The sequence below is a fragment of the Desmodus rotundus genome, chromosome 10 (genome assembly GCF_022682495.2).
Source record: "Desmodus rotundus isolate HL8 chromosome 10, HLdesRot8A.1, whole genome shotgun sequence".
Classification (NCBI taxonomy): Eukaryota; Metazoa; Chordata; class Mammalia; order Chiroptera; family Phyllostomidae; genus Desmodus; species Desmodus rotundus.
The window spans coordinates 79,598,231-79,611,868 of NC_071396.1; the positions used below are offsets into that span (position 1 = coordinate 79,598,231).

At 37.3% G+C, this 13,638-nt stretch overlaps 1 protein-coding gene across 7 annotated transcripts in view; it reads right to left on the minus strand.

Annotated features, from left to right (window-relative positions):
* Positions 1-13,638, minus strand: part of CHST9 (carbohydrate sulfotransferase 9) — a 268,780-nt gene that overhangs the window by 226,268 nt on the left and 28,874 nt on the right. For 6 of the 7 annotated variants that reach the window (XM_053912210.2, XM_053912209.2, XM_024580660.3 and 3 more), the window contains one exon: positions 1,559-1,767. In XM_053912210.2, coding sequence (XP_053768185.1) covers positions 1,559-1,679 — 121 coding nt within the window. In that variant the 5' untranslated portion in view covers positions 1,680-1,767. Of the gene's footprint in view, positions 1-1,558; positions 1,768-2,003; positions 2,270-13,638 lie in introns of those variants that run through there. The other variant, XM_045188005.3, reaches the window with a different exon arrangement.

Sequence of the window (13,638 nt, forward strand, 5' to 3'; positions counted from 1 at the left end):
GAATGTCACACCTAGGGAGACATTGTTAGGATTAGAGAAACTACACGTAAACATTCAGCACTTATTAAGCCTGTAAATGGTAGCTACAATGCTTGTGACCAAAGATTTGAAAACTGAATTATATGTGTGAAATAGTATTACATGATTTGACTTTCTTCAGACATCATGTAGTTTCTTATTGCCATAAATAAATCATAATATTACTCCATTAGTCTATATATAGGAATATAGTTTCTTTTGCATATTGGAGGCTTGTTGTGATACTTTTCCGGTGAAATTTGTCATGAGACTATGACATTAGCCAACCTTCTAATTATGAAATCTCTTTGATTTTTTTCTACTTTGCTGCATTCCCGTTTGTATTCTGCAGTAAGTTTTCAATCTATTCACTCATTCTTTTATTTATTCCTTCAACAAACACCCACTGAAACCTTCCTATGTGAGAAGAGCTACACTAGGCGTTGTATTGTAGAAGGAATTGTCCTGTATATTTCTTCATAGATGGTTTCATTAAATATTATGTTTTTATGATAAATTATTGCAGTAATATAGAAAACAGAAATATTATAGTTTATGTAAATTGTTATGGGAATTAAGAATACCTTTTGGCAATATGTTACATATTCTCTAGAAAATAATTATATGCAAACTCCCTTCCCAAGGGTTACTGTATAAATTAAGTAAATCCAAAGTGTCTACGAGGATTAACCAAGGAAAGGTATTTAAAAATGGCAACAGATTTAAAGTGATATTTGTGACCCAACAGTGAATTATTTTTCAGAGTAGATTCTTAAGGACTTTAAATCTAGAATAGTTTTTGAAGTTGGCAACAATTCAGGAAATTATTATTATTGTGTTTTTACTTTATTTCCCTTAACAATCATAGGCCATCAACTATTTCTACTAATGAAAAACAACTGAATTTCACACCCCCTGGTTTTGTGTGTGTATATATATAAAACATTTCCTTTAATCATTATAAAAATAATCCATTTCCAATTATCATTATAAACATAATCTATTTCAACAGGAATCAAGGGCCTCCAATGTACAATAAATACAAACCGAATGATGAAAGTATAAGATAAATATAGCAAGGATCTGCAAACTACTGTTTTTGGACCAAATCTGGCCACCACCTGTTTTTGTAAATAAAGTTCTATTGCAACACAACCTGCTCCATTTGTTCACATACCATCCAGGGCTGCTTTTGCGATACACTGACAGAGTGAAGTAGTTGTGATATAGATGGTATGGCCTATACATCTTAAAATATTTTCTAACTATTCATTTACAGAAAAGGTTTGCCAACCCTTGCTTTAAAGTAAAGCTATTACGGAATTTCCACACCAATTTTGAGTATCAACACAAAACTTAGGAAGGAACTAAGAGAGAGCGAGTTTGCTGTATAGCTAGTTCCTGTTAGGCTTGTGCCCAAAGCCTAGTGGACACACCGCAGGTAGGATAACAGCTGCGTAAATGAGTAGACAGATTCTCTACGAGCAGTCAATAGAAAATGACTATTACAATTAATAGGAGGAAGAAGTCGATGTGTTACCTGTGTGTTGTTCTTCAATCCAGATTTGCAAATACATGAAGAGGAGTAGCCCTGCCACTCCAAACAGCAGAACCGAGACGAAGACTTGTTTGGGATTCATGACCACTTCAGATGGCTGCATCTCTCCTCAGTGCTGAAGACCACATGATTTGTTTCCCATGGCGTGTCAATTCTCTCTCATGCTTTCCAGTGCCCGTCCCATGAATAACCTGCAATTAAAAAAAAATCCACGTACCTTGGTGATGACATTTCCCCCCAAATAAGGTATAAATATGTACATGGGCTGTTAATGCTTCAAAGACATTAGAAACTAGTAGATATCTCTAGAGTGGTAATTTTCTATTGTATACCTTTATCTTATCTAAGGAATGTATTATGCTACAGTTAATAAGTAACACCCCAACACTTAATTAGGTGAAGTATGGACAGATGTAAGTCCTCTTACATTGTGAAGAGTAAAGCAGGGTTGGGGTTACTTAAAATGATTGAGGGTGAAATGACAGATGAACACCAGAATGAATTGCTGAAGGAGGTGTTTTGAAAAACATGTTCATGGAATAAAGGGAAAAATCACTTCATGTCTCACAAATATATAAAGTTTAAAAATGAAGGGTTCAACTTATCATTTCTCTCCCATGTAAAGGTAATAGATTTTTCCCCCTTACAGAGCACATTTTAAATCTCTTAGAGGCGTAAAAGGATAAATATTAAAAGGTCAGAATTCAAGGATGTCTCTCATAATAACACGGAACTACAGAATCCACCTCAGGTTAGTTTACAGAAGTCCATCTCAGTAACAAAAGCTTTCTTTATTTAAAGAAATACTGAAATGACTTTGTGTTAGAACAACTTCATTTAGTGTAATCTTAACCTTTTTTCAAAGTTGTACCCACTATGGAGAATCTAGTGAAAATGTAAACACCTCCTTAGAAAAATATAAATACACACAGAATCTTGCATAAGAGATCAGCGTGTTTATGAACCCTCGCTGAAACTTGAGTTAAGAAGCCCTTCTCCCCATGCACTGCCAAGCAAATATGAGCTCACGCAGCCTGGTTAAGGAGTCCAAGGTCATGGCTTTGTATTTAATGTTGGCCAAAGACCTTGGATCTGCTACTTGGCCACAGCCCACACCTCCTCTTTGGATGAGATGAATAAATGTTTCCTCGCTGTGAAGACACAATACACATTGCTGTGTCTTAAAATTCTCTCTCTCTCTCTCTCCCTTTTCTCCCCTCCATATATGCCTCAAACACTGCTGGGAGAATATTGATTTAGCCTTTTAAAGAGGTGTTGGTGAGGCACCAGGTAAAGTTAAAAACTGCTGTGGGAAATTGCTAGGCTGCTTAAAAGATAACTTTTAGCTATCCTTGGCAAAACCAATTTTCACACAAACATTGGCCTTCAAAGGTAACCTATGAGGTCAGAAGTGGAAGTGAATGTAGTAGAGCAATCTCCTAACTAGGAAAAATAAATTCACCAAAGAGTTAAAAGCATTTATGCAGAACAACAATAAAAAGTCCCGTTGTAAACACATTGTTTTCTTTCTGTTTTAACGATTACACGGAAGGGCCCCGAGTAAGAGCAGTGGATGTCAGCATTACCTGAGGAGCTTTCTCAAATCCACTTCTCAGAGTTCCCTGAGGAAGGAGCCATGGTTAAATCAACATTTTCATGAGTGCTTTTCAGCATTTCAAGCATTTCTTGATTTCGGTAGTAGAGAAAGTTTGTAAATAAGTAGAAGAAAAACTATGGCTTGTTTGATAGGCGATAGTTTGCTCTTATAATGATTCAAAACTAAAATATTTGGGGCTTTCTAAGCACATACAATGAAAATCAACTCCTGAGGGAGAAATGCAATATGAGGTATTCCAAGACTGAATCCCTCAAGGAAAGCTACACAGAGAAGCCAGCTTTCTCTCCTATTAATGTTACACGTGTACAATGAACAGATAATTCTTGGGTACACAGGAAAATTCAGATGGGGGAAACCAGTTAAACAAAGTCTACTACTAAAAAAGAAATAGTTGTTTACAAGGAGAAAGAGACTTTTACAATCTGTCTCCATAATTAAAACTTACCTCCGAAGAGAGCGGATAGAAGAAAGTACATAAATCAGAACACAGCCACAGACCTGCGGGAATGGTAGGTGTGAAAGCCAAAAGCAGTATTCCTTGGGGGTTTGCACAGAAAAATTATTACCTACGATGCTGGAAAGAGATTAAGAATTTGCCCTTCCTTCCTGTGGGAGACGTTGCTATCCTCTGACATATCCTCCTGGGGAAGACGTCAGGAGAAAACCCATAATCGTTATGATGGCAGATGTGAGTAGGATCGAGTGATTAAAGCCACGAGGCAGAAAGGCAATCTGCTGTAAAACGGAGAGACACGTTAGAAATTCCTCCCATCTCAGTCCATTAGCTGAACGTTGGCATTAGGAAGGAAACGGCTCTCATTAAACAAAGGTGAGGCAGCAAGAGCAGCAGTATTGCTTTAAGCCAACCTGAAAGTCAGCTGTGATGGGAAAACACACCTATTCGGAGATCATGCATGTACATCCAAGCCTGTGGAAAAAGAGCAAACTACTGGCGACTGAAATTACTTGGAATAATGCTGTTTTATGTACAAGCATTATACAACATTTTCACAGTTAGAGGCTTCCTGTGTGTTGTACAGCTCCTTCCTTTCCTGACTCATATGGTACCTTGAACCCAACAGGTACTCAGTGTGTTGCATTGAACTGAATTTGGTGCTCCAATTAAAAAATACAGGCAATTAATTAATTTTCTAGTTGTACTTGTAAATCCTTACCCCTAACCTCCAAATGAAGCAATATGCACTATTGCAATACTGAAAGTCTGCATCACTTTGTTAAAAAGTACATATTTATTGTTATTTGCATATCCTATTGATTTATGCCCAACAATTACAAAAAATATATATAAATAATTGTTTCAATCTGTTATCTCTTTCTCAACACTTTAATGCTTATTTTTTTAAGACAGGCAACATCACTACTCCTCAGGGAAACCCAAATCAAAACCACAGTGAGATATTACCTCACACCTGTCAAAATGGCTATTATCAAAAGGACAAGAAATAACAAATGCTTGAGAGGATGTAGAGAAAAGGGAACCCTTGTGCACTATTTGTGGGAAGGTAAATTGGTGCAGCCGTTATGTAAAACAGTATGGAGGATCCTCAAATAATTAAAAATAGAACTACCATATCATCCAGCAATTCCACTTCTAGGAATATATCTGAAACCAAAAGACTGTGTTGAAGGGATATCTGTACCCCATGTTCATAGCAGCGTTATTTAGAGTAGCCAAGGCATGGAAACAACCTAAGTGTCCACTGAAAATAAATGGATAAAGAAGTTGTAATACAGGAGGTCTGTCCAGCATGTATCCAGCCATGTAATATGGAAAATAGAGATATTTACTGAAGAAGATACAAGATACAGGGAACACTGTGTACAGGACAATGAAGTCTCAGTCCCCTTCAAAGTAGGCACCTTGGGACCTCACACAATTCTCCCCGTCGCCATCAGCTGCCCAGCTGTATTTTCCTAAATCTCATCAACGGTCTGAAATCTCTGCCCTTTCAAAGGTGATTTTAGTTTTGGGAAAAGCCAGAAGTTGCAGGGCCCCAAATCTGGACTGTAAGGGGACTGAGCCACTTGGGTGATTTGATGTTTCATAAAAAAACTCTGCACAAGACCTGATGCATGAGCAGGAGCATTGTTGTGATGAAGCTGCCAGTAGCCCATAGCTGCGGCCTTCTGAATCATCTGAATAGTTTCCAAGGAGGAATGTTCAAGCTCAGTGCAAAATTTGATGCAGATTCATTGCTCTACTCAATCAAGCATTTTGAATGTGACTGCCACACAGTACACATGCTCACTTGACAGAGTCTACTGCCCTCACTTAGTACAGTGAAGTCGTCATTGTTCATGCATGCGCATTCCGGTCCACTCTCCTGGGCTGCCAGGTTACGTTGATGTTGTGCAGACATTCTTGTTATATTAACAATAGCTGGACTTTTTCTGGACAGACTAGGATATGGATATGGGGATATATATCAATATCTATCTATCTATATCTCTATACATATATATATGAATTCCAGTCATATAAAAGGGAAACCCTGCCATCATGCCATTTGGGACACATGGGTGGACCTTGAGGGCATTACGCTAAATGACATAAACCAGACATAGAAAGACAAATGCTGTATGATCTCACTCATATGTGGATCTAAGAAATAAAACAAAACCTCATAGAAAAAGAGATCAGATTTGTGGTTACCAGAGGTGGTGAGAGGAGAGGGGGGATGGAGAATTAAAGGAAGGTGGTCCAAAGGTACAAACTTCCAGTTATGAAACAAGTAAGTACTAGGGATGTAATGTACAACCTGATGACTATAGTTAACGCTGCTGTATGGTGTGTATGAAGTTAAGAGTTCTCATCACAAAGAAAAAAGTTTTTCTTCTTTTTCTTTCTACATGAGATGATAGATGTTAACTAAACTTACTGTGATGATAATTTCACAATATATGTAAATTGAATTGTTATTCTGTACACATTAAAGTTATACAGGGTTTTAAGTCAATTACATCTCAATAAAACTAGAAAAATTGTTTCAATAACCATGGTTACCAATACAAACATTTTGGAGCTTTAGTAGAGTAATAAATTACTGAATGGAGGTGATTTATTTAAGAGGAAATTATGGGTTGTCCACTTTGGCAGAAGTCTACTATTTCAGGGAGGAAGTTATAGAATTTCAGAAAGGTCAGGTAGGACCAAATTATGCAATTTGGTGTAGAAGAACCCCAGAGTGAGCGGCCCACCTGTCCTTAACATCAGCCTCAGCAGGACTCAGCTGTCCTTGCCTTCTGCCTCTCCCACAGCACATGTGCCATTTTATTCTCTCTTTCCTACTCTCTGAGCTTTAAGAGACCATAGGAATGAACTTCCTCAATTTACTACCGCCCCTCACAAAGTGTCCCCTCCACATTCCTTTGCCTCCATCTCTAATGAATAGGAATCACCACTCTTGCCCGTATCTCTTTCAGGCTGCTGCGAAACAGGGCTTCATCAACAACTTCCCAGTCTGGGTCTTATCCTGAACTTCTTGCCTGTGACTTCTTCCTCCGTAACCCCTCCAGCAAGTGGATTTGCCCATTGCTGTCATTCCCAGACAAGCTTCAAAAAATAGCACTCTGTCCTGACTGCCTCCGACATCCATCTCCCAGCCATTTCTCAGCCCACAGGGGCCTGGGAGGCGGGAGAAGATGTGACGGGGCTCAGAAGTTGTGTAGGGATTGAAAATTTGTAGTTTCCCTGTTTTTTTGGAGGGTGGGGCTTCATTTTTTTGCTATTCTAGTTTCCTCTTCTATGAATTTCCATTTTCATTTTTTTCCCCCTTTTCTTATTGATTTGTAGTTCTTTATGAATTTTGGATGGTAATTCTTTGTGAGTTATAAGCATTACAGGAACCTTTTTGTGACCTTCCTTCCCCTCCCCCTGTCTCCCCTCTGCTCCCCTGTCCTTTCCTCCCCTCCTCTCCCTTCCCTTCCTTTCCACTCCCTTTCCTATCCTTTGCTGATGGTATGGTTATTTTATTACTTATTTTTAAAATGTAGTTATTTATTTTTAGAGAGAAGGGAATGGAGGGAGGAAGAGGACAGAAACATCCATGGGAGAAACATTGATCAGTTGCCTGTCATACATGCCCGGACCCAGTGAGGACTGAACTCACAACCCAGGCATGTGAGCCCTGGTGAGAATCAAACCGGTGACCCTTTGCTTTGTGGGCCAATACCCAGCCAACTGAGCCACACTGGTCAGGGCAGTGTGGTTGTTTTATTATGCAGAAGTTATAAATCAATTTTTACCACTGTTCCCTTAGTAGATTTTTTATCAGCTAGAGTCTTGGAGAAAAACATGTGATGTACTCAAACTCATGAAATTGTTTGGGACAATTTACAAAGATGTGACTGCAGTTTTGGGAAACTAACAAGGGATGGAACCATCTCCAAGCACAAGTAACAGCAACCCCTCCTGGAAGTGAACAGGAAGCTAAGCCTGGAGCTTGGAGTAGGGGCTGGAAGGGGAGGGATGGCTGATGGGAGCTGCAGTCTAGTGCACAGGGAGGCAGACAACACGCTGCAGCCAGGTGTCTAGGGAACCAGAAGAATCACTATCCCATCCTCAATTTTCTCCTGTCCTTAGATTTCCTGTCAGTGACTCCCATTTAGCAAAACCAACAGAAAGCCTGAGGACCAGGGGGCCCTCTATGCAGCTTATTGTGTGACCCTCCCATTCTACAGGGCAGAGCTAGATGGTTAGCAAGCTCAGCTTGTGTTCTTTATGAGTTTTCTAAGATAATATTCCTTAACTTCAACTAATAAGATTATTGCTTTGTATTTTCTTTCAAAGTTCTAAAGTTATGACTTTCACATTTAGTACTGAAATTGACCTGGAATTTATTTTTGTACATTGTAAGCTATCCATTCCATCTGGATAACCATTGTCCCATTCTATTTATTGAATAGTTTATCATTTTACTACTGATTTTAATATATTTCAAATTTCTGTATATGTCTGTTTTGTACCATGGCATTATTCTATGCTATTGTGTCATATTATATGTTTATACAAACTTCTGGGGCTCTCTGTGAAGGATGGAAAATAAATCTGATTACTGGTTTAATTTTGTTAATGGTTGTTTGCTTATTCTTTTACTTTTGTGAATGTAAATCAGCTTTCAAAAATTATATTGCCTATACAAATATCATTTCCTTTTAGTTTCCAAATGTATAAGCACAAAGTTCTTCATAGGATTGTCTTATGATTTTAAAGATCTCTCACAGCTGTAAGTATAGCTCCCTTTTATTCCTAATATTATATATTTGTTTCTTTTCTACTGTTTTCTTTGATCATTCTTGCTAGAGATTTGTCTGTTTATTTAAATGTACATTATAATGTTCCCATCTATTTTTATCCTCTATTTAATTATTTTATTTTATTTTTTTGGTTGAACTACTATTTTTTTGGTTTTTTTTATTGCTGTTCAAGCACAGTTGTCTCCATTTTTCACCCCACCATGACCCCCCGCCCCACCCATCCCCGCCTCCCACCCACCAACCTACCCCCTTTGGCTTTGTCCATGTGTCCTTTATACATGCTCCTTGATGGCCCTTCCCCTATTATCCTTCTCTGTTTAATTGACACCTTCTCTTATACTTCTTTATTCTTTCTTCATTATATTTTTTCTATAGGGGTATCTGTTCTTTTTTAAAAAATAATTAATTCATGTATTTTAGATCTTTCTTTTTTTATAAAACACATTTACGCAAGCCCACTGGCTTCCTCCAAAACTGCCTTAGCAGCAAGTCACAAGTTTTTACATGTCATTGTCACATAGTTCTAACTAATTTGTAATTTGAATTATGCTAAACTTAGGTCTCTTGTTTATTTTTGAAATAGTTTCTTTCTCCTAATTCTGTTAGACTGATAGTTTCCTAAAGTTATCTAATTGTCTGTTTCTCTTGATGCTTTCTTTGGATCTATAAATTTTATTTCTGTTAGCTAAGCAGTACTTTAAATTAAAAAATACTTTCTTGACTACAGAATTTCCTAAAAAATATTTAGTTTTCACAAAACCTTTAGCATGCTGTAAATACTCATTGACCAATGTTTTCTCACCCTGATCATGTTTGAGATATTCTGTCTAATTCGAATCACATAAAAGAAATACGTATTATTAAATAATTAATGAAATTTACTGTTTTTTAAAATAAGTTTTTGTGTCCAGTATTAATTTTTGAATAGTATACCTTCTTCTGTGTTCATTTTCTTTCTCATTGAACTGCAAATATTTTTGCAGTGAATACCAGTGTCAAAAGATCTTAGATTTTGTACATATCTTATTTTTGTCCTCATTCTGGAATGAAAGTTGAGTATGACTTGAGGTTAAAAATTATTTTCTCTCAGTACTCTGAATTTTAGTCTTCATTGCCTTCCATCGTTGGCATTGATGAGAAGTCAGTTGTCAACTGAACAGTCTAAGGACTGCCCGCAGGTTCGATGGATGTATTCTGGCACAGACTGATTTTTAATCACAATGTTTTATACTTACAGCATATTTTTTACTTGAGTACCCAATCTCTCTCCTTTTTCCGATAAATAAATTGAAGTTGTTCTCACAAGTAATTTTCAGCATTTTAAAACTTTTCTTGGTAATTTTTCCTAAATTCTGAAACTTTTTAATGTTTTTTTTAACATATTTTTTAACTGCTCTGTCATCTTCCACTCACTCGCTTTGGGAACAGACTACAATACCAAAACATAAACCCACTTACCCTCTTCACCAGAAACTCCCACTTAACTTTTCAGACTTATTTTCTTTATCTATAAAAATGGGACAATGAAATCTGTCCTATGTATCTGACAGCTTGGAAATTTTAAAGAAAAATATCTTTTAAAAAAATGTGAAAACAGTGTGAATTATAAAGCACTTTAGTGCTCTGGGTTAAGGCATTTAAACTTATGTGGTAGGTGTTATGGGCACATAAATATTTTAAAAATTTATTGTTTCTATCAACCATAATGAAGTTAAATTTTGGTATGTACTCTAATGATATTTAGTTAATTATGGACAGTGTTTTATTTAAAGAGAAAGAAACCTAGACAGTACCCATCTTACTTAGTCATTGTAAAATGTGTTTAATAACCATAAGGCAGTAAATCTTGACTGAATTACTTCTAATTGAATGAGGAATGTGACCTTTGTTTACTCTTTATTACTTTAATGCATTTACTATTTTACAGGTTAAATAACCCTATTATGATCCATTTTATTACAGTATAATTTTTGAAATTTGATAAACAATTTCTATATATTTTACCTAATTTTCAAAAAAGCACAAATGTTTTAAAACATGTTTTAAAAATGTATAAGCTTTTGTTTTGAAATTATTTTAGACTTACATAACGGTTGCAAAAATAGTACAGAGTCCCTGTGTACCCTTAACCCAGCTTCCTCCAATGATAACATTTTATACACCGAGGACAATTTATTAAGACCAGGAATTTGACAATAGTATATGTGGAAGGCAGAATAATGACTCCAAAAGAGATCCACTTCTTAATTATTGGAATCTATGAATGTGTTCCCTTACACGGCAATGGGGAATTAAAGTTGCAGATGGAATGGAGGTTTTGCTAATCCGCTGACTGTGACATAGGGTGATCAGTCTGAGTTACCTGCATGGGTGCAATGTAATTACAAAGGTCCTTAAAAGTGGGAGAGGAAAGCAGCAGAGAAGGTCAGAGTGATGTGACAGGAGAAGGATTTGCGCTTGCTAGCTGTGGAGCTGTGGGGGACGGAGACTGGGAGCCACAGGCCGGGGAGTGCAGGTGGTCTCCAGAAGCTAGAAAAGACAATGCAACAGAGCCTACCTGGAACCCACAAACAAGAATGAGGACCTGCTGATGCCTTGATTTTAGCCTGTCATACTTCTGACACACTGAAGTGCAAAATAATGCATTTGAGCTGTTTAAGCCACTCCATTTGCTATGATTTGTTATGGCAACAAAGAAAACTAATATAGTACAATACTGTTACAAAGTAACACTTAAAAAAAAGACAGTTTATGAAATTGCTATGAATGATAGAATAATGCTGATCTTTTCAAATATTTTCCGCATGGTTTCTCAGGTATAGTGTTTCATGTTCTATTCTTGTAATAGCTCAACTATTTGATGTATTTTACCAGGCAGAAGATAAAAACATATTCCTTTACTAGACACTAATTTATAGATGCTTCCTTATATATTTTGTTGCTTTGATTTCCTGTATAATTTAGTTAACAGGTACCTTCTACTTTTTAGTTGTTATAATAAAATATAATTATAATTAAAATTTTTAACAAGACAAGGCTTTGCCCTTAAAATCTTTGTTTTAAAAATGTTTTAAACTCTTATTTAACATTTTAGCATTCAATGTGGAGTCATTTTTAAAGCAAAAATAGAGCTTTAAAGACTGTGTAAGACTAAACAAAAGTTCCTTTGCAAACATTTGTCTGTACAGAGATAGGAAAAGAAACATTCATAGAGATTATTGTGAAATGGATCACTCATCTCAACCCTCATTTCTCCTCGTTCCACATTCTAAAATTTCAAAGTGTTGAGAGATTTCGGTGTTAAATATGGAAGATACAACCGACTGTTGTGTTGTACAAACAAACCTCAGTTCTTCAACGTCTCCCATCTTGAACAATTTGGTTCTCGATCAAGTTATTCATGGAAAAAATGTCCTGGTTGTTGAACAGAACTGTGGTTCTCCCTGACAACCATTTCACAGCGATACCGGTATGATCAGTCACCTGAACGGTTTGGTTTTCGAACAAATGGCTTCGGGAATGAATGAAGTTCGAGAACCAAGGTTGCGCTGTACTCTCGTTTAAGCAGTCATAAGGATTCGTCAGGGAACGTGATAACCACTACACTATGGAAACGTGGAAGCGGTACTAAGGATTTGTAACCTGTATTTACATGCCAGTCAGGGAGCATCAGGATCACATTAACACATAACATATACAACATGAAATTCTGTCTTAGTAAAGGGACCGATGAAGAGAGAGGGAGTCACTGGAAACTATTTTGGAGTCCTGGGATTTGGCCATGGTGATGTAAGGGTGTGGTAATTTGCATCATCATGTCTGAGATGGCTTGTAGGAGTTATCAACAGAGATTATGTCATATGAGGCATAATATGACATAATGAAATAATGAAATAATTGAGCTTTAATTGTTGTAATGATTAATAATGTAACCCAGGAAGTGCTGAATAAAAGATAGCTTTCAGTCCATGATTGGAATCAATTGTGGTATAGCCAGTAGAAACTGGTAGGTTTCAAGCAGAAAGTGGAATGAAAGGATGTTCAGGTGGATGCTGTGTTGCCTCCCTGACATCCTTTCTGCTTCTCTGTGTGGAAGCCATTATGTTTACAACAGATGGTCCCCACCTCCAGCTCCAGCAAAGGGCCCAAAGTCCCCGTTGCCAACTTCACACACCCTTCTGTTCTGTGTAGGGATACATGCCAGCAGTTTTAGGGCCCAAACAAATAATCCAGGATGACTTTATCTCGTGATCCTTAACTTAGTTACCAGCAAAGACCCTTTCTCCAGATAAGCTCACAGGTTCTGGGAGTTAGGATGTGGACATGCCTTATTGGGGTGTCACCATTCAACTTATTACACCAGGTGATCTGGCTTTTTCTGGCCACAGCGATTGTTTCAAAGGTGATCTAATCAGCGCAAAGCCTAGAGCTTTGGTTTCATAGTCATGGGAAGCGATATTTTCTGTCCCAATGAATGTGAACAAGAAAACATGTAGGCTGCTGCTGGAAGCCTTCTGGCTGTCCTTATGAGAGCCAGCCTAAAATCCAGGTAGAACAAAAATGAAAAACAGAACAAAAATCTAGGCAGCACAGAGGAAGGTAAAGCTGAGAAATCTGTAAAGAAACAGAAGAAAAGCTCTGACTGCACCCTGACTGCACTCACTCTTCCTCTGAATTTGTAATTTATAAAAGCCAATAAATTTCCTTTATTTTTCAACCTATTACAAAGCAATTATACATACAGTAAGAGACCTAAAGAATGAGCTCTATTTTGGGTGTAGCAACTTTGTCAGGATACTCAGAAGTAAATGGAAACAGTAACAACATTTATTGAGCAGTTATTACATTCTAGGCACTATTCTAAGCATATAATATTGATTATTTAATTTAATTACCACAATAATGCTATCTTCCCAGATTAAAAAAAAATCTGCAGGACTGGCTCACATAACCATAGAGTCTGACGCAGAGTTCAGTGAAAGACGAGGTGAGAGGTGCAGGTGGAGACAGACCACAGAGGGCCTTGGTACCAACCTAATATGATTATATTTGTTCTGCGGACACAGGGAAGCCAAAGACAGGCTTGAAGAAGTGGGATGATCAGGTTTGAATTTGGGGATGATCACTCGGGCTGTAAAGACTGGTCTGAAGGTAAGGAGGGCCATAC